Source organism: Lutra lutra, chromosome 7 (assembly GCF_902655055.1).
Source record: "Lutra lutra chromosome 7, mLutLut1.2, whole genome shotgun sequence".
In the NCBI taxonomy this organism is placed as follows: domain Eukaryota; kingdom Metazoa; phylum Chordata; class Mammalia; order Carnivora; family Mustelidae; genus Lutra; species Lutra lutra.
This window is the reverse complement of record NC_062284.1, coordinates 132,421,808-132,448,818: the sequence shown is the minus strand read 5'-3', so window position 1 is coordinate 132,448,818 and position 27,011 is coordinate 132,421,808. Positions and strand designations below refer to the sequence as shown.

General features: G+C 40.8%; 1 protein-coding gene across 1 annotated transcript in view; it reads left to right on the top strand.

The window, feature by feature from the left end:
• Positions 1-12,893: 12,893 nt before the first annotated feature.
• The window catches only part of YLPM1 (YLP motif containing 1), a 77,309-nt gene continuing 63,191 nt past the window's right edge, over positions 12,894-27,011 (top strand). Inside the window, 4 exon segments of the mRNA XM_047736138.1 lie at positions 12,894-13,949; positions 23,051-23,287; positions 24,399-24,578; positions 25,330-26,324. Of these exon segments, the coding sequence (XP_047592094.1) occupies positions 13,077-13,949; positions 23,051-23,287; positions 24,399-24,578; positions 25,330-26,324 (2,285 nt within the window). The 5' untranslated portion in view covers positions 12,894-13,076.

Sequence of the window (27,011 nt, the reverse complement as noted above, 5' to 3'; positions counted from 1 at the left end):
GAAAGCCCAATGTGGGACTCAATCCCAGGACCCCGGAATCATGACCTGAGCCAAAGGCAGATGCTTAATGAACTGAGCCACTCAGGTGTCCCCATACTGATTTTTTAAAAGATTTTATTTTATTTATTTGACAGAGATCACAAGCAGGCAGAGAGGCAGGCGGTGGGGGGGGGGGAGCAGGCTCCCCACTGAGCAGAGAGCCTGATGTGGGGCTCAACCCCAGAACCCTGGGATCACGACCTGAGCCAAAGACAGAGGCTCTAACCCACTGAGTCACCCAGTCGCCCCCCCCATTCTGATTTTAAATAAAGAATCCATGAGTCCATAAGACACTAAGAATAAACAAATAAAATGGGATAGGAGAGCTTTCATATATAGGAATATGACAACTATTAAGTGTGGAAGGAATGACTGGAATATAAAATCATTGTTTTATAACCACCATTGTAATACTGTTTCAGGCAGGAATCATCAGTGGATGCTAGAACCATTGGTGGAAGACTGTAGGGAACAAGATACTTCCAGAACCTGAAAGTATCACCACATAGATTAGTTATATACACCTTTGCAATAGAGAAATTTGGCAGTCACTGCCTTTACCAAATGATCAAGCTGGATATTTCTATTCAGGGTTTAAACTAGCATAATGTATGTGATGTATGGAAGGATACAATACCCATGTAATATTTTTGTCCCCCAAATTAAATTTTTTTTACCTGAATCTAATTATGAAGAAACTATCTATCAAACCCCAAATTGAGGGACAGTCTGCAAAAATTGTCTTAGATTCTTTTTTTTTAAAGATTCATTTATTTATTTCAGAGAGAGAAAGAGAATCCTGAAGTGGACTCCCCGTTGAGTGCAGAGCCCAGTGCAGGGCTTGATCCCTGAGATCATGATCTGAGATCACGACCTGAATTGGCTTGGATTTTTAAAAACGTCAATAGCATGAGACAGAGGAGGGAGAAAAAAAAAAAAAAGGCTGGTGAACTGAGGGACACTAGCAAGGCATGACAACTAAATGCAAAGTGTTATCCTTTGTTATCCTTCAGACAAGACCCTGAATTTAAAAAGAGAAGAAGAAGGAGGAGGAGGAGGAGGAGGAGGAGGAGAGGAAGAGGAAGGAGAAGGAGAAGGAGAAGAAGAAGAAGAAGAAGAAGAAGAAGAAGAAGAAGAAGAAGAAGAACGTGAAGAAGGAGAAGAAGAGGAAGAAGAAGAGGAAGGAGGAGGAGGAGGAGGAGAAGAAGGAGAAGAAGAAGAAGAAGAAGAAGAAGAAGAAGAAGAAGAAGAAGAAGGAGAAGAAGGAGAAGAAGGAGAAGAAGGAGAAGAAGGAGAAGAAGGAGAAGAGAGAAGAAGAAGAAGAAGAAGAAGAAGAAGAAGAAGAAGAAGAAGAAGAAGAAGAAGAAGAAGAAGAAGAAGAAGAAGGAGAAGAAGAAGGAGAAGAAGAGGAAGAAGAAGAGGAAGGAGGAGGAGGAGGAGGAGAAGGATAAGAAGAAGAAGGAGGAGAAGGAGAAGAAGAAGGAGAAGGAGAAGGAGAAGGAGAAGGAGAAGGAGAGGAAGAAGGAGAAGAAGAGGAAGAGGAAGAGGAAGAAGAAGAAGAAGAAGAAGAAGAAGAAGAAGAAGAAGAAGAAGAAGAAGAAGAAGAAGAAGAAGAAGAAGGAGGAGGAGAAGAAGAAGAATGGGACACCTGGGTGGCTCAGTCATTTAAGCATCTTGATTTCAGCTCAGATCTTGATCTCAGGGTCATGAGTTCAAGCCCTGTAACAAAACGAAACAGGGGTGTCTGGGTGGCTCAGTCGGTTGAGTGTCCAACTCTTGATTTTTGCTCAGGTGTCGTGGGATCAAGACCTGCATCAGGCTCTGTGCTCAGCAGAGTCTGCTGCTTCTTCTCCCTCTGCTCCTCCCCACAACCTGCTCCCCCACTTTCTCTCAAATAGATAAAATCTTTAAACAAAAGCAAACCAAAAAACCAAGAAGCCATAAATGATATTGGGACGCTTAGGGAAATTTAAATATGGACTGATTGCTAGATAGCATAATTGTATTTATGTTAAATATCCTTAGCATGAACATTATATTGTAATTACATATAAGAATACCCTTGTTTGGGGCGCCTGGGTGGTTCAGTGGGTTAAGCCTCTGCCTTCGGCTCAGGTCAAGGTCTCAGGGTCCTGGAATCGAGCCCCACATCAGGCTCTCTGCTCAGTGGTGAGCCTGCTTCCTCCTCTCTCTCTCTGCTTGCCTCCCTGCCTACTCGTGATCTCTGTCTATTAAATAAATAAAATCTTTTTTAAAAAAAGAATACCCTTGTTTTAGGAAATACATGCTGAATGTTTATGTATGAAGAGTTACAGTGTCTTCAAGTAACTGATGGTTTGGGGGAAGAGGGATAGATAGAAAGAAAGAGGGATAGATAGATACATACATACATAAATAGATGAGAGAGAAAGGACAAGGAAGAACGAGAATGTGAGAAAATGCTAACAAATGGTGTGCCTAAATGAGGGGTAGAGGGGTGTTTATTTACTATTTTTACAACTTTTCTCTAGGTTTGGCATTTTTCAAAATAGAAAGTCATGAAAAAATAATATAAGTGAAACACACAGTAGAGTGAAAATATAACTGAGAGTAGTGTCAAGGGATGGAATCTAGAACATAAAGACCAGCATTAACTTGGGACAGGAGAAGAGCCACTCAAAACTGGAGGATAGGAGGCTGGGGTGGCTGCCAGTAAAGACTAGTATGTAGGAGAGTGAGCAGAAGTTGAAGGAGTTTGTGCCTATTGGTCCCTTTAAAGTTGAAAGTGAGGCCATTTATTGAGGGACAAGGCTTGAGGTTGTGGTGAAGGATTGAGATAGCTACTGTACTGAGTGGGAGAGGTCGATGACATAAAATGATGGCAAAGTAATGATGAGAACCCAGACAGGACTGCAGAGCCTGAATTAGTAGTAGTCCTAATGGCATGCTATGTGGTTTCTCCATAATCACTCAGTAAAAGAAAGTTCAGTAAGCTATATGGGAAATTTACAGGTCAAGTACCACAGTAGAACAGAGTTGAGGATGCATGCAAAAGAGGTCGAATTGACATAACATAGATTCAAGAACTGATAGGAAAAGAAGTAAAACCATTGAGAGGAGCAGTGAACTGGGGCTTAAGGATCAGTCAAGGGGCTAGGGCCCAAGAAGGTTGACTAATGTGTATAAAAAATTGGGGATTGAGAGGGCTATAGAAATAAAAGATTGAGATATGTGGGGTGCCTAGGTGGCTCAGTGAGTTAAAGCCTCTGCCTTTGGCTCAGGTCATGATCCTAGGGTCCTGGGATCGAGCCCCACATCGGGCTCTCTGCTCAGCTTCCCCCTCTCTCTATGCTTGCCTGTCTGCCTACTTGTGATCTCTGTCTGTCAAATAAACAAATAAATAAAATCTTTTAAAAAAAGATTGAGATATGTAATTAAAGTATCAGAAGTTTGGGTTACCTGGGTGACTCAGTGGGTTGGGCCTCTACCTTCAGCTCGGGTCGTGATCCCGGGGTCCTGGGATCGAGCCCGGCATCGGGCTCTCTGCTGGGCAGGGAGCTTGCTTCCTCTGCTCTCTCTGCCTGCCTCTCTGCCTACTTGTGATCTCTGTCAAATAAATAAATAAAATCTTTTTTTAAAAGATTGAGATATGTAATTAAAGTATCAGAGGTTCCAGCAAAGATAAGGACTGATGTATGTTGCTGTACAGGTACCAATGGTGGATAAAGATTTTGAGATTGACATGATGAAAAAATTTTGAGCCTAGGTTGTTCAGTGATTAATCCACCTATGTGCTGAACAGAAGCCCTAGCATAAGTAGCACCCACATAGGCCAATTCTAAGAGGTTCCTTCAATACAAATTGCCAAACTGGTCCTTCATGATCACAAACTTGATTCTGTGAATTGAGTCAAAGTTATGGGCAAATTACCCACAAATATCCAATGGACAGATTGGCCAAGAGATCATGAGGTGGGCTGTTAAGAAAGTTTTGTCCTAAAGTAGATCCTCTCTTTGGGGAATTTAGATCCAAAGACATGAAGAGTTGAATAGTCATAGACAGAATAGAAGCCATACATAAAAGCAGTGGTGCATTTAATACCAGAGTACCACAATGTCAGATCCTGGGGTAGGAATTGATCAAGAACCTCTTAATGCTGAGGGAGTAACAGCTATATCTACTTTGGGTCCTAAGTACCATTGAGATCCTGAAACACATTCTCATCTCTGTAAGGTCCACATATGCAGCCCATCTGATAGTGCCTAGTGGAGTTTCTGAGTTTCCATGGGCCCAGCTCTGTGTCTGAGATACCTGTTACCATATGTATCCTTAGAATATATATCCAGATTTCAGTTATGGTGCTTTCAGTGCAAAAAATAAGGAAATAAATCTTAAATAACAGGAATTTCAAAGGTAGTGTAGCTCTATGCACAGTACAATCAGTAGAAGCTCTACATCCCTCAATTCTGCACTTTGTCATCAAAGCCCCAAGTTGGCTGTAAACAGCGATTGGAGCAACAAGCTCATTGTTCACATCCATTGGAAAGAAAGAGGGCTTCTTTCCCAATTATGTAATAAAAATCCTTGTCTTTAGTATGATTGTACCAACTTTGGGCAGATGCCAACCCTTAGGTGGCCAAAGAAATGTCACGTGCTGATTAGGTTACTACAGAATCTCCCAATAAATGGCAAGAGGGAAGATATAATCATGATTGACTTAAACTAATTGGAACGTACTCTTGGAGCCAAAGATGGTCAGCTTTTTCTGAGTGACATGGGATATATATGGGGAGTTGTGAACACCTGAGCAAAACTGAAATTTTATTAAGGAAGAAGGAAGGAAATGGATGTTCTATGGGCACCTCATTCTCAAATACTTGAGTGTTTGAGGTAGAGTTACACAAGTTGAAACTATGTTTTAGAGTATAGAACAAATGTCAACAGTTTTTTTTTCTAATTTTTCCTAAACCCACTTTATTTTTTATTTTATTTTATTTATTTGAGAGAGAGAGGGAGGGAGATGGAGAAGCAGACTATCTGCTGAGCAGAGAGCTCAATGTGGGACTCGATCCCAGGACCCCGAGATCAGGACCTGAGCTGAAAGCAGACACTTAACCGACTGAGCCACCCAGGCGCACCCTCAACCCACTTTAATATTTCTCTATTCTCCTTTAATTTTCCCACACTAAAGAATGTAATACTTTATGCATTTATGTTACATATTTGAATATGCCTTTGAATTATGACAAATTGTATGATATAAATATTGGATATATAGAGTATATTTAAGGTATGAAGAATATTACTAGGGGCACCTGGGTAGCTCAGTCAATTAAGTATCTGCCTCCAACTTAGGTCATGATCCCAGGGTCTTGGGATTGAGACCTGGGGTCAGGCTCACTATTCAGCAGGGAGTCTGCTTATCCCTCTCTCTGTCCCTCACCCCCGTTCCTGTGCATGTGCGCTCTCTCTCCAATAGATAAAATCTTTTAAAAAAAGAATATTACTAAAATAGATGCCCTTGTACCCTATCCTAATTTAAGAAAAAGAATAGTACCCATAACTTTGAAACTTTCTGTGTAATTCTCCCTGATTACATTGCCCTGTCTTCAACTCCACCCCCCTCTGAGATAAACATGGTCCTGGATTTTATATTTTTGTCCTTTTGATTTTCATTATAGTTTTACCCATTATTTGAATACCTTGACTATATATTTGTAAGGTGTATGTTTTTGAGCTCCCTATAAATGAAATCATATGTAGTATTTCTTAATGTGGTAACACAAAATTTACCATTTTAACCATCTTTAAGTGGACAGTATGGTGGCATGAAGGGCATTCACATTGCTGTGAGATCATCACCACCAGCCAATGCCAGAATTTTTTTTCATTTTCCCAAACTAAAACTCCGTCCCCATTAAACAACAACTCCCCACTCCTCTCTTCCCCCAGCCCCTATCAATCATGATTCTATTTTCGTCTCCATGAATTTTAGTACTCTGGGTACCTTATTTAAGTAGAACCATACAGTATATGTCCTTTTCTGGCTTATTTCACTTAGCATAATGTTCAAGATTCATCTATGTTTTTGTGTATCAGAATGTCCTTCTTTTAAGACTGAATAATATTCTACTGTATGCATAAACCACATTTGTTTTTCCATTCATCTGTTGATGGACACTTGGGTTGTTTCCACCTTTTGGCTGTTGTGAATAATGCTTCTATGAACATGGGTCTACAAATATCCCATCAGGTCTCTGCTTTCAGTTCTTTTGGGCATATTCTTAATATATATAGTCTTTTGGTTGTTGTTATGTTTCTAAGATTCATCCATGGTAATAGGTGGAGCTGTCGTTCATTCACCTTCTTTGCTGCATGATATTTCATTGTGTGAATATTAAACATTTTGTTTATCCATTCTCCTCTAGATGGTCATTGGAGTTTCCAATTTTTGCTGTTACCAACAGGGCTGCATTCTCTTACATGCCTCCTTGTACATATGTATAAAAGTATCGCTAGTTCCCAATATATACTTAAAAGTGAAATTGTGTCATAAGGCACTGTATATCTTCAGTGATGATAGATATTATCAAATTACACTTTCTGTACACCTTTGTACTCACATCAACAGCATATGTAAGCTTCCATTGCTCCACAGCCTCATTAGAACTTGGTATTGTCAAGTTCAATACTTGAATGCAGATACTGCCAATTGTCCCCGGATACTCTTTTGTCTTCCCTTAATAATATATCTCATGAGTTTTATCTGTGTTGCCCAGGTGGAAACTTTATTTCCAAGCCTTCCTGAGGCTGGGGAAGGCCAACCAACTAAGGTGTAGCCAACAGGATGTCACTGAAAGTGATATGTATCTCTTCTGGGTCCTTACTTTAAAAGGTATGCTTTTTAAAAAATTTTTTTAATTAACATATAATGTATTATTTGCCCCAGGGGTACAGATTTGTGAATTGCCAGGTTTACACCCTTCACGGCACTCACCATCACACATACCTTCCCCAATGTCCATAACCCAACCACTCTCTCCCTACCCACTCTACCCCCAGCAACCCTCCATTTGTTTTGTGAGATTAAGAGTCTCTCATGCTTTGTCTCCCTCCTGATCCCATCTTGTTTTATTTTTTTCCTTCCCTAGCCCCCAAACCCCCCACTTTGCCTCTCAACTTCCTCATATCAGGGAGATCATGTGATAATTGTCTTTCTCTGATTGACTTATTTCGCTCAGCATAATACCCTCTAGTTCCATCCACATCGTTGCAAATGGCAAGATTTCATTTCTTTTGATGGCTGCATAGTATTCTATTGTATATATATACCACCTCTTCTGTATCCATTCATCTGTTGATGGACATCTAGGTTCTTTCCATAGTTTGGCTATTGTGGACATCACTGCTATAAACATTTGGGTGCACGTGCCCCTTCAGATCACTACGTTTGTATCTTTAGGGTAAATACCCAGTGGTGCCATTGCTGGATCTTAGGGTAGCTCTATTTTCAACTTTTTGAGGAACCTCCATGCTGTTTTCCAGAGTGGCTGCACCAGCTTGCATTCCCACCAACAGTGTAGGAGGGTTCCCCTTTCTCTGCATCCTCACCAGCTTCTGTCATTTCCTGACTTGTTAATTTTAGCTATTCTGACAGGCGTGACGTGGTATCTCATTGTGGTTTTGATTTGTATTTCCCTGATGCCAAGTGATATGGAGCACTTTTTCATGTCTGTTGGCCATCTGGATGTCTTCTTTGCAGAAATGTCTGTTCATGTCCTCTGCCCATTTCTTGATTGGATTATTTGTTCTTTGGGTGTTGAGTTTGATAAGTTCTTTATAGATTTCAGATACTAGCCCTTTACCTGATAATGTCGTTTGCAAATATCTTCTCCCATCCTGTCAGTTGTCTTTGGTTTTGTTGACTGTTTCCTTTGCTGTGCAAAAGCTTTTGATCTTGATGAAGTCCCAATAGTTCATTTTTGCCTTTTCCTTTGCCTTTCGCGATGTTTCTAGGAAGAAGTTGCTGCAGCTGTGTTCTCCTCAAGGATTTTGATGGATTCCTTTCTCACATTGAGATCTTTCATCCATTTGGAGTCTATTTTTGTGTGTGGTGTAAGGAAATGGTCCAGTTTCATTTTTCTGCATGTGGCTGTCCAATTTTCCCAACACCATTTGTTGAAGAGACTGTCTTTTTTCCATTGGACGTTCTTTCCTGCTTCATCGAAGATTAGCTGACCACAGAGTTGAGGGTCTATTTCTGGGCTCCCTATTCTGTTCCCCTAATCTATGTGTCTGTTTTTGTGCCAGAACCAGACTGTCTTGATGATGACAACTTCGTAATAGAGCTTGAAGTCTGGAATTGTGATGCCAAAAAGGTATGCTTTTTAAAAGGTATGGTTCCCTAACCCATCTACTTGCTTACAGGCAGGTGCAGATTTGATGGCAGGAGCCAGAGTAGCCACTTTGAACCCAGAAATGGAAACTTTATATTGAAGAGGATAACGTTGGGCTGATTACCTCTGAACTGTTTAATGAGTGAAAAAATGAACTTTTGTTTCAGCCACTATAGTGTTTCATTGTTATAGCATCTTAGACTGCATCCTAATTAACACATTAGTTATTCAGTTTAAAGTCATTCCCAATTTCACCTTTGCTCAGAGGGCTTGTGTTTGTTCTCTCTCAAGATCTTTCTGGTGATGTTCTTTTTGCATTTGATCTATACTGCTAAACTCCTTTTTATGCTCCTGTCCTTACGCATATTAGCCTGACAACAGTGGCCCAGGGTAGTGGATGTTTGTTGTTGCTTATCCACATCCACTTTTCCTTCCTAACAGCACCCAGACTTTTTTGTTTTGGTTTGGTTTTGAATGTTACATTTTCCCCAGTTGTATGCAATTTCCCCAGTGTTGCATTTTCCACAGTCTGCAGGATTTAGATCAGAGTATCCAGCTCTTTTGCTATAGAAGATAAGGGGAACAATGGAGACTCTTTCTTCTAGATCCTTTCTCTTACCAGCCCATACATCTGCAAGGGCACCGAGTGGCTAAAAGTTAAAGAAAAAAAAAGAGTCGAACTTTGTTTCTTACAGCATTCAGAATTTTGATGATAGAATAGCTCCTGCCTCGGCTTTGTACTACTTCTAGATCTAGTTAAATGACCTTCTTGTCTATTTTGTGATTCCCACAGTATCTTTTCAACACATTAAAAAAAAAAATTTCAGCTGTTGCTATGGATAACATCAAAAGAACTGTAATGGATACAACCACCCTTAAATTCTAGGCTTTTCTAAACTGCGATCCATTGGAAATGGTTGGAAGGACTTGCTACATGTTAACTGGGATTACATATGAACACCTATGGGTTTCTTTAAGACAAAATGAGAACAATAGAGGAGGAGAGCGTAATAGGGAGGGGAAGAAGCACTGACATGGCCAAGGTTATGTGTGACCAGTTTACTCGTAAGTCTAGACATTATCCATCCAAAATCCTGGTGAACTGCCTGCCTAAGGATACAAAGGTCCAACAGTAGACAATCTGCCTCTAGATCCTGTTGCTTAGAGCAATATGAGCTGCAAGAGCTAACAGAGATTTGTATTCCTCAAGATGGTATGTAAGCCATCAGCCAATCAGAATATGACCTCAGACCATTAACCAATCAAATGCCACCTCCTCTTCCCAGCCCTCCCCCAAGTCCCCCTAGCAACAGCAAGAATGAAACGTAACAGGAAAGAAGTACAGCTGGGTTATAAACCTACACCAGAGAAGACTCATGCAAGTTGACTTTGACAGCACTGACAATTAAGAGCTAACCCCCTCTGGAGTCTCCCACACAAAACCTTCTGCATGATTTGTGCTTTAATTCAAACCTTAGCTCATTTTGAAGGAGCACTTTATATTTTTGTTGTTACTTTTTTCAAACTAGATTAGTAAAATTCATCTCTAAAGACTTGGCCCGGGATTGGTCATATAATGTGAAGTCGCTGTCAATAAGATGTCTTGAGGAGATCTTCTCTTCAAGAATTTTCTGGTATGGATAGGGGTTCTGTATCCTAAAGATGGCTGTGATTTTCTGAAAACTGTGCAGGCTAGAAGTTTTGAGTGGCCAACTATATGTTAGTTCCTTGAGAGTAAGAATGTAGGGGACAGGATTTCCCATAGCATCTAAAACAATTCCCAGTTGGATCTTTATCTTGAAATAATGAGGGGAATGTGGAAGGGCCTGTTTAAACATAGGTGCTGTCTCCCAAGTAGGTGCTGAAAAACCCATGGTTGTTGAGGGATGGAATAGAGGATGGAATAGCTAGAACCTACCAATGCCAGGTGGAAAAGAAAAAGACAAAGAGAAACCTTCTACTTCCTTCCATCTAATCTCATCTTTCTCTATCACTTTCCTCCTTCCCACTTTTTTTTTAGCTTTTAAAAAACTGTGAAGTACACCACACAAAGTGGAAAGCACAAAGGATAAACATACAGTTCAGTGAGTTTTAACAAACAAATGTTTGTGGAATTACTGTTTGGTTCAAGAAATAGAACATTGTTAGCATTTCAGAAACCCTACTTGTATCCCCTTCTAACCACTACCCTTTCCCTCTCTCTAAAGGCAACCACTAAACTCACTTTTAACATTATCAGATCAAGAAGCAGAACATTACCAGCAGCTGCCTTTTATGCCCCCCTTAAATCACTATCCCTTCACCCCAAGAGTAACTTCTATCCTGAATTCTAATGTTGCATATCATTATGTTTTTTTTGAACTTATATATGTGAAAACATACAGTACATATTCTTTTTTTGCCTAGCTTCTTTTGTTCAACATTATGTTTGTGAGATTCACCTGAGTTGTTGTATGTGGTTATAGTTTGTTCATTTTCATTGTTCTTGTATAAATGTATAAATGTACATTTATAAATGTACTTTGTATAAATGTACCACAATTTCATTATACATTCTAGTGGAGGTGGACCTTTGTGTTGTTTTCCAGTTTTCAAACATTACAAATAGTGCTGCTATGAACATTCTTGTACATACCTTCTGTATAACATATACATGCATTTCTTTTCATTATGTGCCTAGTGATGGGATTCCTGGGTCATAGGCTATGCGTCTGTTCTGCTTTAGTAAGTACTGACAAATAGTTTTTCAGAATTGTTGCCCTAAATTTACACTTCCACCATCAATGTATGAGAATTTCATTTGTTCCACTCTAGCTTGCAGCTGCATAAATCTTATCCTGGTTTTCAGCATCACATGGGCATTGTCTCTGTGTGTCTGTGTCTTCACATGACCATCTTTTTATAAGGACACTAGTCGTATTGGATTGGCCCTACTACAATGTGATCTTATCTTAACTAATTACATCTGAACAACCTTATTTTCCCAGTGGGAAAACTTCAACTTTTCACAATTCAGTGTGATGTTTGCTGTAGTTTTTAAAAACAAATACTCCATAAGATTAAGATGTTCCCTTTTATTTCTGGTTTGCTAAAATTTTTAAAAATTGTGAACAGATGTTGAAATTTGTCATACGCTTTTTCTTCATCTAATGAGACAGTCATCTCATATTCTCCTTTAGGCTGTCACTATAGTAAGTTGCATGTATTTTTAATATTTTTCAAAAGAACTTTGATAGAAATATTAAAATTCCAAGTAAGTGGGATTTATGAGTTGGAAAATGTTCTCTTTCTCTTTTCTTTCTCTCTTCTCTTTTTGGGAAAAGAAGGGGCACAAGGGCAGGCAGGCATCTGACCTGGACCTAATGTTCTGTTTCTTGATCAGGGTGCTAGTTACAACAGTGTGATTGGTTTGTGAAAATTCACTAACCTGTACACTTATGATGTTTAACTTTATGTATATATGTTATATGTCAACAAAAAATTAAGAGAAATTCAGCTAAATTCCTATGAGAATGAAAGCTCTTCTGAAAGATACTTAGATGCCCCAATTTCCACTCACATCAGCCTCCTAAGAGAGGTGAAGATCTGGGTTGCTAAGATGGAAGGAAGGTCAAATCTTTAAGTGGTTCACAACTGACACACTGACACACTTAATATGAGTTAGGTAGTTTTTTTTTTTTTTCTCTCCAGAATTCAGTGTGTATCAGCCTTGTTTTTCAGTGATTCATTCAAGCCAAAGTTGAGTATTATGTTGACAGATTGGATTATTTTCTAGGTCACCCTCTCCGGACAACCTTTGAATCTGGTTTTTGCTATCTTTGCTTTAGTTGAGATTTTTCAACATGAATTTTTATGCGTTGAGTTATTCTAAAAAATTCCATTCTTCACCTTTAGCAGACGTTATCTTTCATATACCTGTAGGGATTGGTGTAGTCTTACATTCTGTCTTCAAAATGTTTCCATTCTTCACAGCTTTGTTCCCAACTGGATTTTTTGTTAGAATTGAATTAACTCTACTCATTTAATTTGAGAAGAGCTGACATCTCTACAATTTTTCCCTTTTCATTCAGGATCATGGTAAGCCTCTCCATTATTTCAAGTCTAATTTATTCCCCTCGGATATGATTCTGTATGGTTCTGTAGTTTTCTTCATATAAATTCTACATATTTCTTATTAGAGTTATTCCTACTTGTTTCATGTCTCTTTTGTTGTTGTTGAGATTGTTGCTATTGTGAATGGACCCCCCCCTTTTTTTTTTTTTTCATTCAAAAATGAACCTTTGGAGCGATAGGATCTCTACCAACCCTTTTAGCGGTGAGACTCTATGGTTCCTTGGTTCTATGAGAATATTCTACTCGCACGTCCATTATCCGAACCTGAAGGAAGATGGCAACCGAGAGTCACTAAGCAAAGGGTCGCTCTATCTCGCCTTTGTTCTCATCTCTGTGGTTACTGCGCAGGCGTAGTCGCTCCAGTGCCGTCCCCGCCTTCCCGGTCGCGGGCCCAGCTCGGTAGCGCCGGCGCAGTGGCGCGCTCCGTTTACACGCTCCGGGGCCTGTAGGCGCCGCGAGTTCCGGCTGTCGCCGTCGCCGCCGCAGCTCCTGGAGGTCGGTTGCGACGAGTAACGGCGCCGGGACGAGCCCTGCGCCGCCTTCTCCGAAATGTACCCGAATTGGGGCCGGTATGGCGGGAGCAGCCACTATCCGCCGCCGCCGGTCCCGCCGCCGCCACCGCCGGTGGCGCTTCCTGAGGCCTCGCCCGGGCCCGGGTACTCGAGCTCGACGACTCCCGCGGCCCCCTCCTCCTCGGGCTTCATGAGCTTCCGCGAGCAGCACCTGGCGCAGCTCCAGCAGCTGCAGCAGATGCACCAGAAGCAAATGCAGTGCGTGCTCCAGCCCCATCACCTTCCTCCGCCCCCCCTGCCGCCCCCGCCGGTGATGCCGGGGGGCGGCTACGGGGACTGGCAGCCACCGCCGCCACCGATGCCCCCCCCGCCTGGGCCGGCCCTCAGCTATCAGAAGCAGCAGCAGTACAAACACCAGATGCTCCACCACCAACGAGATGGGTCTCCTGGTTTGGTTCCCATGGAGCTGGATTCCCCCCCTGAATCTCCCCCTGTACCGCCGGGATCTTATATGCCCCCTTCTCAGTCTTACATGCCCCCCCCTCAGCCGCCACCCTCGTACTACCCCCCGGCCTCGTCTCAGCCCTACCTACCTCCCGCTCAGCCGTCCCCTTCTCAGTCCCCACCTTCCCAGTCCTACCTGGCACCCACCCCTTCTTATTCTTCCTCTTCCTCCTCCTCGCAATCCTATTTGAGCCATTCCCAGTCCTACTTGCCCTCCTCTCAGGCATCTCCTTCCCGCCCCTCCCAGGGCCATTCTAAATCCCAGTTACTAGCTCCACAACCACCGTCCGCCCCTTCTGGGAATAAGACAACTGTCCAGCAAGAGCCTTTGGAGAGTGGGGCCAAGAACAAGAGTGCTGAACAGCAAGCTGCCCCAGAGCCAGATCCCTCAACAATGACTCCACAGGTAAGAAAGCATCTGCCTGAGCTGCATCTTTCACCTAGAGGGCCCTAAGTGAGCAGGCCTCAGGGCTTTAACCTGTGCTGAGGCTAATTCCAACACAATGAATAGCTAATTTACACTCCAAAGGATTCCTTAAGAGTCAAGTCTGACATCTCTGCTTTTCAAGTAGCTAAATGTGAATTATTAAAAGAACAGTGTTTGAGGATGTTTCTGAACACCACAGAGTAGTGGGGTGGCTGAAGAATTACTTCTCAGACATATTCTTTGGTTCCCTTTGACCCACCTCCTAGATTTTGTTGCTTTTACAAAGCACTTTCTTTTATAAAATTGTATTTTAACCTCAAATTTCCATTTGAGACGCAGCATAAAAAAGTTTCCCAAAGGCTGTTACTTGAAATGTATACAAACCTTATGACTAGTTAGCTTCTTTAAGAAGTTATTCAGGGGCCACTGATAGCTGTCAGCTTCGTGAATTCCAAATGTTAGCAAATGAGGAATGGAAATCTTATTCTTACCAGGAGCATCCTAATTATGTGTATAGATGTGTATGCGATACATAAGAAGTCTCTTCACCTTTGACCATTTGGGAGTCTCTTGGTTATTTTAAGGAATGGACCCATTCATCCTTTTCCCACATCACTTAAAGCAAGCTTTAAGACATAACCAGTTTGCTGCAATGCATTGTTACCATTCGCTCCAGAGTAACTGCCTTGGAATTTGGCCAAGGTGAAGAAAAGTTACTGATATATCTTCCTCCATGAGAGAGTCATTCCTATAAACTTCTGTTTTAAGTGATGCTTGCTACAGAACAGTCACAGATGGACAGGATAGCAGTAACAAATGAATTCCTCCTTTAAGAAAGAAGATAGAACTAAAGTGGAGTAAATAACTTGTTAATGACTTGTTACAATAGACACTTCTAGCAATTACTAATCTACCTTAGATTCCCTAATGAAAAGAGAGTCTTAGTCTGCAAGCTCAGATTTACATATAAAAGATTTCCAGAAGATAGGGATGTGGTGCTCTAATGGTTTGCCATTAGAAATTAAGAACACAGGTTGTTTTAAGTAAGCAAGATGTTGTGCTTGACACATCATCAGGAGAAGACACTTGTGATATTGGAGTAAAATAGGAGAATAAGATATTCTGTGGGCTTACACCATCCCATCAGGTTATTTTCCCCAGATTCCTCTGTTATAGAGAAGAAATTTCTGTCCCCATCCCCAACCCATTCTGAAATTCCCATTGTTTTTGTTGTCAAAACACTATTGGAGTTAGTCCATGCCAAAGTACAACATCCATATCCTCCTCTCTACTAGACTTTTTCTGGCCTTTTGAGAGACAAATGAATTGTTTTTGGAGGGAGGGGAGGAGGAATCAGACCCGTCTTTAATACAAATACATGAACATTGGTTTGCTGGTTTTGCTTTTCTGCCTTTACACCCTTGTCTGTATTGAAATTCTTTCAGTGCTTTGCGTATTCATTGCCTCCAATTCTTTGGTGAGAGCCAGAAAAAAAGAGTGGAAGATGAGGCTTGAGAAGTGTAGGGGGCAGACCAAGAAGGGCCTCATAAGCTTGTTTAGGTTTTCTTACCTCTGCCTAGAATTCACCCCAAGTTTCTCAACCCTCTCTCCCTGCCTTAGTTGTATTATTTTCAAGATACATCTCAAATATCTGGGTCTCTGTGAAGCCATCCCTGACTCACCCATCTGGTTGGTTGGTTTTCAGATTTTAAGTCCCTTGCAGACAGGGACCATCTCACTCATCTTTTTATCCTCTGTAGCACCTAGGACAGTGCCTTGCAAATTGTAGACTCTGCATGGAGATTTGTTGAATAAGCTACGAGAGTTGTCATGTTCTAGACTTAGGATACTTTGGCTTATTAGATTACACAGGTTTTCTTCATGCCAGTACTGATCTCTGACAATGAACCCTTCTGCAAATTTATTATTCTTTTGTTCATATTTTATTTTTGGATTATGTCATTAGAAATTTTGATGGCAAAAGATTATAAACACACCCAAAAGTAGAGAAAATGGTATGGTTTCTTCTTTAAACCCATCATTTGGATTCAAAAACTGTCAAGATTTTATCATGTTTACTTGACCTGTGCCTTTTTTTTATTGCTGCTGAAATATTTTAAAGCAAATCTTAGATGTCATGTCATGTCATCTCTACATTCTTAGTCATCTTTTTAAAAAACGGACCTTTGCGGAGCACCTGGGTGGCTCAGCTGTTAAGTGGCTGCCTTTAGCTCAGGTCATGATCCCAGGGTCCTGGGATCAAGCCCCGCATCGGGCTCCCTGCTCAATGGGAAGCCTTCTTCTCCCTCTCTCACTCCTTCTGCTTGTGTTCCCTCTCTTGCTCTTTCTGTTAAATAAATAAATAAATAAATAAATCTTTTTTTTTTTTTTAATGGACCTTTTCTTAGCTAAATACATTATAACACCTACAAAATGTAACAACAATTTCTTTGTATCATCTAATACCTGACCCATTCAGACTTCCCCTATTGTCTCATCATACTAATTTTAAAAAATTCCTTGGTATCATCCATGTTAAAATTCCCCAGTGAACTCAGTCATGTTTTAATGGTTTATTCAGATCAGGATCCAGTACTGACATTGTGAAGCAGGATCATTCTTTGTCACGGAAGGCAGTCCTGTGCATTGTAAGATGTTTAGCAACACCTCTGTGCTATAACTACTAGATGTTGGTAGCAGCCTCCAGTGGGAAATGAAAATGTTTCCAGACATTGCCAAATATCCCTTGGGGGTTAAAATCACCCTCAGTTAAGAATGCCTATTAGTCTCTCCTATTCTCTTTTTCTATCCCATGCCATTGAACCTGATGAGAAATCTGTCTCACTTGTTCTGCAGAATGTCCCACATTCTGGATTTGCCTGCTTTCTCTTGGTTTCTTATCATTTGACTTGTCCCACTCCCTTTCACGTTTCCGGTAAACTCTTGAAAGCTTAGATTTAAGTTCACATTTCCTTTTTTTTTTTTTTTTTTCTAAAGATTTTATTTATTTGACAGACAGAGATCACAAGTAGGCAGAGAGGCAGGCAGAGAGAGAGGAGGAAGCAGGCTCCCTGCTGAGCAGAGAGCCCAATGTGGGGCTCGATCCCAGGACCCTGGGATCATGACCCGAGCCAAAGGCAGACGCTTAACAACTGAGCCACCCAGGTGCCCCTAAGTTCACATTTCTTTTGGCAAGTGTACTTCATAACGAGGGTGATACTGTGTACTTCATTTGCATCCCATGAAGAGACACACGGTGCCTGGTTGTCCCACTGTTAGTGGAGCCAAGATTGATCAGGGGTTAACAGTCTAGTCCCTCCATTGTCCTGTCAATTTTGCCTCTAATGTTCCATCTGGTGATTCATCCGCTGATAGTCTTTGCCTGAGTAAATTAGTTCTTCACTGAAAGTTATTACATGGTGATTTTTTTTCTTGCCATTTCTTCTGCATTTACTATATGGAATTCTGTAAAGAAAAACTTTCATGAACTAGAACTATTTAATTGGAAATACAGTTGGTATAGGAAGGGTAGGATAAGTGCTTCATATTCTTCCATTTAATTTCTAGTTTTCAGGGTAAAGCATTGATGGTTTAATGGAATGTGTATTTTTGAAGAATTAACTTTTCTATGTTTAAGGGACTGGCTAGGTAGAGTGTATACTAGCCTTTTATTCATAACTTGTGACTTTATTAATCCTTTTATTCTCAAAACTTAAGCTGTTGACTTGGATTAGAATTTGTAGTCACTTATTTTTTTATTTTTTAAAGATTTTATTTATTTATTTATTTGACAGAGAGACACAGTGAGAGAGGGAACACAAGCAGGGGGAGTTGGAGAGGGAAAAGCAGGTTTCCCACTGAGCAGGGAACCAATGCGGGGCTCGATCCCAGGACTCTGGGATCATGACCTGAGCTGAAGGCAGCCGCTTAATGGCTAAGCCACCCAGGAGCCCCAGTCATTTATTTAATATTCATGTATTTATTGAGTAGCAATTATGTGCCAAGTGCTGTGCTTAGTTTAGTACCAGAGATTAAATAGTGAAGAAAGTAAGACATGACACTTGCCCTCAATGACTTGTCCCAATGGGAAGAACAAGACATTTAATAAGTAATTAAGAGGAGTACAAGGTGCTGTGGGATTATAAAATACACAGTATCGCTAGACTGTTCCATGAGGAATGGGAAAAGGTCAGGGTTTTTGTTTTGTTTTGTTTTCTGGTTTTAAGCTCACCATTATATTTGCAGTGTCTTGCTCAGGGTCTAGCATGTAGTAGGTGAGAAACAAATATTTTTTAAGTAATTGAATATAGTTGAGAGCTATAACCTAATTGAAGAGGCCTCCCTTTGAAGTGATATTTAAGTGAAACTTGAAGAACGAGTAGGAATTAACCAGATAGCATTCAAAGTAAGGCTTACTGAAAGCTAAGGGTAAGAATGGTAGACACAAACCAGGTCGGGAGGGCCTATGAGGACTTTGAGGCAGTAGGAAGCCATTAAAGGGTTTTGTATAGTCGAATATGACAGATGTGGGCATTTTTGAAAGCTTATTGTGTTTGCTGTCTGGAGAGTGAAACTGAGAAGAGCAAGGGTGATTTAGAGACAATACTTAATAAAATAATCCAGGCAAGAGACAACAGTGGCTTGGACTTGGATGGTCATAGTGGAGATGGAGAGAAGTGGAAGGACTGGAGAAATATTTGTGCACTAGGATGTAATTGGAGATTGAGTAGTAGTGGAGAGGGAGGTGTCAAAGAGGATTCCTGAGTTTCTGGAATCGACTGCCAGGTAGATGGTGGTCCCATTTACTAATAAAATAGGAAAACCTGGAAGAGGAGGAAGAACAGGTCTGGGAATGATGTGAAAGGGCGAGTGTAGTTTTAGACCTACCGAGTTTGAGGTCTGTGAACCACATGATTCCAATGGAGATGTTCAGTTGAAAGTTAGGTATAGGTCTGGAGTCTAGAAGTGAGATCTCAGAGACATGAAAGAGTTGTGAGTCATCAGCATAAAAATGGTATTTGGGGCACAGAAATAGATGAGGTCTCCTGAGGAATGTGTGTAGAGTAAGGATAGAGTTTAAAGGACACTGAGCCCTAGTCCCGCAGAATCTCGGTATCCAGGGAAACCAACAGAAGAAAGACCAAAGGGGTAGGTGGAAAGTCAGGACAGTGCAGTCCCACAGAAGTACAAAGAAGACTGTTTCTAGGAAGAGGGAGTGGTCAGCTGTGTCACTACCACTGAGAGGTCAAGCAAGATAAAGACCATGAGTTATCTTTTGCATTTACTGACATGTAGATTATTGTTGACCTTGGCAGGAGCAGTTTCATAGTGACTGAAGCCATATTGCATTGATTTGAGGAGTGATGGAAGGTGAGGAAATGGGGATGGTGAGTATAGACAACTCTTTCAAGAAGTTTGACTGAAGGAGAGAGAGAGAGAGAATGAGGGCAGGAGCTGGAGGAAGAGGTGAAGTAAAGGAGCTTTCTTTTTTAGTTCTAATTTTTTTTAGATGGGACTAAGATTATCTGGTGACCTTATTCCTGGAGTGGAATGTGAACCTCAAAAGTATTAAAACTAAATAGGTTTTAAATAAGACTAAAAAATGGAAAATCATTATTTTGCCAGATTTCTCCCCACCCCTTGCTTTAGGATGTAGGCCATAGTACATTGAGTGTTACAGGCATTGATAATAACCTGGATAGGAAAGGCAACCTTCTGAAATTGATCTCTAAAACATCTCTCTCTCTCTCTTTCTTTCTCCCTCTCTGTCTCTTCCCTTCCTGCCCCACCTCACACATTCTCTGCTTTATATTTCCCTGCTTGGAAAATCATTTAGTACCTAGTTCATTACTGTACTGGTAGCAAGTGGTTAGTAAATGCTTGCTGAATAAATTAGCATCTTTTTGATAATGATATTTGTGACAAATAATTCTTACATCCTTTTGAACTCTCTTCGTTCAATCTCTTTTTGAATGTGACATATCATTGATTTTCCTCTATCTGTGAACTAGCATCCCATGTAAGATTGAGTTGTCTGGTACGATGGGACAGTCAGAAAAAGTGGCTACTAGTTTGGCTTTGGCTTCATTAGTAAGTCCAAGCAGGTTTTATTCCTTTCTAAAATAGAGATAAATCACTTTTCTCTTGGTCACTGAGAACATGTCTGAATGATGCTCATCTGTAGAGCTTTAAAAATGTGCAGAAGACTGGTCCTAGGACTGAATTAGATCTAGTTACTCTGCTTCTTGGGTTCATATGAAGTAGAAATTGACCTACAGTGCTACTGTCAGCAAATCAACAAGTACTCAAGCTCCTAATAAGGTTCTTAACCTTAGACTAGGTCTTAGACAAAGATGGGAAGCTTTGACAGTTAGGTGGATACATACAAATTCATCAAGAATCTAGATCTGTCCAGTCCTCCATGTCTGTAGCCATTGGCTTCTGGTTTATGAAAGATGGTTTGCATCTTTGTATCTTTTAGTGATGCTTTCAAAGCAACTAAAAACAAGGGAAACTTTTAACTTCTACTTGAAAGAGACTGAGTTTATTAATTTTTTTTATTAATTTTTTTAAGCTGAAAGATAAGCCTGTTGCTATTTTCATAAAATAGTGGAAGACATTGAAAATGTTTTAATGGTACATTATTGTCAACTATCATGGTCAGTGTGCTGGATTTTTTTTTTTTTTAATGTTCAATAGGAAAAGTAATTATATTTATGGAGCTGATGATTATGTACATGGTAATTAAAAACATAATAACTCATTCATGACCCAGACTTCAAGATGTAGGTAGTGAGATGGAATTTATTCCTCTGAATAGTTTGAAGCAAGTTTCAGGTCATAGAAATGAGTGGAAAAGAAGTCTTCAGTTGATCAATAACCCTTTACTGACATTCTCCTGTGCTCTAGCACTATGCTTAAGCACCAGGTAGGATATAAGAAAAGCATGAGACAGCTCTCTCCCAAGAAAATTACATTCTGTGAGTGAAAAAAACATTGAAAAGAGTGAAAAAACATTATGTTCAGTGAGAAAAGAGTATATGTTATATATTTTTTATCCATTTTGCTTGCATGTGGGAAACTGGACAGGATGTACAATAAAATATTAGCAATATAGAAAATCCTGGTTATCCAAAGATAGTGAATCCCCGTGAATCTAAGCAAAATGAATCCACTCAACACAGGTACCCAAAGTTTATGTAGAAAGTAAAAAATTTGATTTGGGACACAATCTTAAAAAACAAAGCCCCAAATCATAAGGAATAGTTAGTTGAGTGTTAGAATGAACAAAGAATAGTGTTGATTTGGTTTCTGTACTATAATTTTTAGTTATAATACCAACACAATTATATGGCAGCATTATATGTCGTCTTTTATTTTGGTTTTGGATATATTGAAGAAGAAAGTAGAGATTTATCAGTTTTCCTAGGGGCTGTTTTCAGACTTTGATATTCATATTCTCTTTTGCAATTCCTATTATAAAAAATGTTTTGGTTGTTAACTGACAGGACTTCTGCTAGATCCTCAGCTGTCAGTAATGGGTTCCAAAGTTCTCCAACATCACTTTCATAAAATCCTACATCTTTATAATTGTAGTAGAAATACATGCTGTTGTTAATTATGGAAGTATAAAGGGTAGTACATGTGTTAATATTTTAGTGTTATGACAACTCTTTTCTGTATGCAACCTTGTAACCATAGGGAAATATATAATAAATACTGGGAAAATGAAGATCCTGTAGTTAGGTCTGAGTGGTGAGATTTTTTAATTGATTTTAATTAATTAGTTATTGCTTATTTGTACAGTCTATTCTTCTTATTTTGAGGTATTTGTGTTCCATAAAGTTGCCAAGAACATTGAATTAGTGAATACTAAACCATTGCTCCCAGGGGGAAATACAGGGTTAGGTTCCTGTGAGCCTTTGGTTTGGTGTCATTTTCATCAACCAGTTAATACATAACCTTGTTTTACATGTGTTCCTGTTTAATGACACCTTATTTAATATACTTTGTTGATTCATTAACAGTGAACTCACAGCCAACAGCATAACACATGTCTGAATGAAATTGATCTAACACACAGGTTTTCTGTGTGAAGCACATCACAGCTTCCTTGCACTTAGGAACACCAGACCACACACCACACTATGCTTGCAGTCATTTTAAACAGCAAAGTCACCAACCAAAAGCACAGAAATCTGAAAAATGTGGTCCTAAATAGACCATGAAAAGGACACTTATTTACAGTATGAGAGCGAAACAAAAAGGCAGAGCATGGCCTTGTTCTGCCACAGCAGGAAATGTGCAAGTCTGGCAACTCAGAATTTTCAGTGCTGTATTACGCATGTCCACAAATGACAGCCAGAGTTTCCCGAGTATTGATTTTGGAGTTAGAAATAAACTTTAGCAAGTAGGCATATTTGCAAATATAGAATCTGTGAATAATGAGGATCTGCTGTATTTTCTAATTATTTCTGCATTAGACTTGTTACTGTTGTAACGTTTTTCAAGTGGACGCACAAAACAAGGTTCCAGAAAGTTAAATTACAGTATAATTTGGAGGACAAAGCTGAGACTTTTAAAATAAATAGTATTCTAAAACACAGTATATTCTCATTTATGTGTATAGAGCTGGCATACAGCAGGTGTTCAAAAGAGGGATGAGCATTGGAGGAGAGAGAAGGCAAAGAGGAGACAGCACTGTTTGGTTGTGTCATTAATTATGAGACTCCTTGGATAAATCCACAGCAGCCAATGGCAGGTTAAAAGCAAGCAGCTGTGAATACTGAAAGGATTTCCTGTGAGCATTTACCAGAAAGACTGCTCTCACTTCCAGAAGTATGTGTGTTGAAAGAGTAGAGAAGTATGTTGAATTAATATATGTGGTTTAGCTTTAATGTATATACTTGGGGGGTGGGGATTGAAAGATTATGTTTACTTATTTGCCTTTCTCAGTCCAGCTTTGCCTTTTCTTACGTACAGACACGTGACCACACACACAAACGCAGGTCTCTGTCAACACCAAGTTGCAAATACATGGGATTTTCAACTACCGTTCTTAAAACCGCCCTCTGTCGTAGGAACAGCAGCAGTATTGGTATCGGCAGCACCTGCTCAGTTTGCAGCAGAGGACAAAAGTGCACTTGCCAGGACACAAGAAAGGTCCCGTCATAGCAAAGGATGCCCCTGAGCCGGTGAAAGAAGAAGTTACAGTACCTGCCACCAGTCAAGTACCAGAACCCTCTTCGTCCGACGAGCCCCCGTTGCCACCACCTAATGAGGAGGTACCGCCTCCTCTCCCACCTGAGGAACCCCAGGTAACCATGAAATTAATTACCTGCTGTTTAAGGAATTGTTCAGCTTTTCTCTGATTCTTTTGTATATACCTTTGTCAAATGAATATATGAATATATGTGTGTATTTTTTTTTTAAACATGTAAAATTCCGATATGGGAAATTGGATAAATGCCTGATCGGGTTTAGAAAAGGCATTTTTCTGATAGTTGAAGTGAGTGGAGAATTAGACACTCTTCTGTACGGAGGCTCTCTAAGCACTGAAGGGACGCCCGGGAGCCGTCACACTGGCAGCCAGGGCAGCCCTCAGGAGCTGCCGTGTCTGTCGTTCAGCTGCTCCGGCGGCAGGGGTAGCGCTGCCCCTTGCTGGTGGGGGGGACTCTGCACAAGTTGGTTAGCCATTCCGTGCTGCAGTTTCCTCATCTGCAAAATGGGTATATTCAAACAGTGGCTATCTTACAGAGCTGTTGAAGCATTCAGTGTGATCACCCTTGTCACCAGCTGACACACGGAAAGTTCTCACTTTGGTCCAAAGGTATTTGTTCTCCCAAGAGCCTGTGTGGAGACTTTATTGAGCCGTAATGAGGACATTGTAATCTCTTAGTTGAAAGTGGCTAATGTGAAAAAGAAAAAGGTCTCTCTCTCTTTTTTTTATTTGACAGAGATCACAAGTAGGCAGAGAAGCAGGCAGAGAGAGGGGCGGGGGAAGCAGGCTCCCCACTGAGCAGAGATCATGACCCTGGATCATGACCCGAGCCCAAGGCAGAGGCTTTAACCCACTGAGCCACCCAGGTGCCCCAAAGGTTTCTCATAGAGTGCAAAGGACATAGCTATAAAGCGACCGTTTTGGGGAAATGGTTGCCCTGTTCAGGAACAGTGAGATGATTATTCCAGTGAAGACTGTGGGATTCATAAAGTCCTTTATATAAGTACTCATGAGCCACAGTGTAAGCAGAGCCAGGGATTTTTATCTAAACACAAAATAACTTTTCTCAGTCAGCCAGAGTTGTAGAGATTCTGGACTATTCTGGACTATTAAGTAATACAATACTTAATAAAATATTTGGGTCTTTTGTTAATTTGGTTGCTGTTTTGTTACTTATATAAAAGTGTATTCTGTCTTTTATCTTTCAGTCTGAAGACCCGGAAGAGGACGCTAGGTTAAAACAGCTGCAGGCTGCAGCCGCGCACTGGCAGCAGCACCAGCAGCATCGAGTTGGCTTCCAGTATCAGGGAATAATGCAGAAGCACACTCAGTTACAGCAGATCCTCCAGCAGTACCAGCAGATTATCCAGCAGCCGCCACATATGCAGGCAAGTGCCGCCTCAGCTCACACGTGGGAAGTTGCCCCAAGTCATGGAGGAGTTGTTATTCCTGAAAGAGATCTAAATGTGAAGGAGAGAAATTAAATTTGATCTTTCCACGGGGGTTCCAAGTAGTTACCTGTCACATCACTGGGGATTTGGGAAGTACAGCTTTATGGAAATGCCCTTGGGATGGGGCAGGTGTAGTGCAGACTTCTGGTCATGTCAACCCAGGCAGGTGTTAAAGGACCGTTGCTAAGGATTTTAAGAACCAGAGATTCTTATCATGTAGTTTCAAGTTGCCTACAAATCACTTCAGTGACAGACAAGCAAAAAGTCCACCAAAAAAATCATAGCAATCACCACAGAAACCAGAAACAGAGCAAAAGATAACTGCTCTTTTTATATCCGGAAGACACAAACTTGTGTCTGTATGTCTATAGTAATAAATCATTTTTTAAATTCTTAAAGTGATCCATGGTAGTACGAAAAACTTGAAAACAATTATTACTGAGATAGGTATTTGCTTTAGTGTTTAGTTGGTTTCTCCAGCTCTATGATAACTTAGAGAAATGAGTCAAAGGAAGAAAGAATGATCGTCATTAAGGAGATATAACAAGTTTATCCTTACTAGTCTCCTGAAGTCTTTAGCGTTTTAATTTCTTAAGACTACAGATGCCCTTGATTCGTTAATATTTTAACTTTAGGGTCAGTTCTCTTACAGGAATGTCTTGAAATAATTGTCACCCTTTGTTCGTAGACCATGTCTGTAGACGTGCAGCTGCGGCATTATGAGATGCAGCAGCAACAGTTTCAACATCTCTACCAAGAATGGGAGCGGGAGTTTCAGCTGTGGGAGGAGCAGCTCCATTCTTATCCTCATAAAGATCAGCTTCAGGAGTATGAGAAGCAGTGGAAAACATGGCAGGGACATATGAAAGCGACTCAGACCTATCTCCAGGAGAAAGTCAATTCCTTTCAGAACATGAAGAACCAGTATATGGGGAACATGTCAATGCCACCTCCTTTCGTTCCGTATTCTCAGATGCCTCCACCTCTACCGACAATGCCCCCTCCGGTATTGCCTCCATCATTGCCACCACCAGTGATGCCCCCTGCCCTGCCTGCCTCAGTGCCACCGCCTGGCATGCCCCCACCTGTGATGCCACCTTCTCTACCAACCTCTGTGCCCCCACCTGGGATGCCTCCATCTCTCTCTTCTGCAGGGCCACCGCCAGTTCTTCCCCCGCCTTCCCTCTCCTCTGCAGGGCCACCGCCCGTTCTTCCCCCGCCTTCCCTCTCCTCAACGGCACCTCCACCTGTCCTGCCCCTCCCCCCATTGTCTTTAGCCACACCTCCTCCAGGATTACCTCCCCCGGGGGTTCCACAAGGGATGCCTCCTCAGTTAGGATCAGCCCCAGTCCCACCAGCCTCCACTTCTCAGAGTTCACAGGTTCCAGAGAAACCTAGACCAGCACTGCTTCCCACTCCTGTGTCTTTTGGTTCAGGCCCGCCCTCAGCCTACCACCCTCCATTGCAATCAGCTGTTAGCCCATCAGAACAAATGAATTCTAAAGCTCCTCTGAGCAAGTCTACTCTGCCATATAGTTCATTCTCATCTGAGCAAGGACTTGGGGAGTCTTCAGCTGCTCCATCTCAGCCAATCACTGGAGTCAAGGATATGCCAGTGAGGTCAGGTGGACTGCTTCCAGATCCTCCTAGAAGCAGTTACTTGGAAGGCCCAAGAGGCCCAAGGTAGGTCTGCCTTTGTTTGGTTGGTTGGTTTGGTTTGGTTTGGCTTTTTTGTTGTTTAGGCTAAGTAGGCCTTGATGGTATAAAAAACTTTATTTATACGATTTTTATATTCCTTTTGTACTTCTATATACATTCCTGGTTTACAGTTAATAATGTTAGTATTGTTCACTTCTCAGATGTGACATAATAAAATCTAGAAGTAGTACATGCCCCCATTTCTTTGATGTCACTGCTTTTATCCTACATGTAGAGATCATAGTCCAGAATGAATGTCCTGTTTAAGGGTAATGCTTCTCAATTTCTTGCTGACTTTTTAGCTTCAGAAGTAGTATTTATTAAGTTTATCTTTTTTTTTTTTTTCTTAATTTCAGAATTAACTGAATCGGTAACTTCTCTTTGTTAGGTAATATGCCTGCTGTTGGCGATAAAGATGAATAAGCCAATATTCTAATGAAATAGGCAACAAAATTTAGTATAAGAGTAAATAGGACTTTCACCCATTTGTTTAGCAAATATTTATTCCTGCTCTGTGCTTATAACAATGAATATAACCGAGCAGACAAAATCCCCGCCCCCATGGAGCTTATTTCCTGTATATCTCCCTGAATTTGGGAGATGTTTTCCTTTTGTCTGAACCACATTTTTATTTAGAAAAGCACACAGAAATTTACTAGTAGTCTTAAGTTT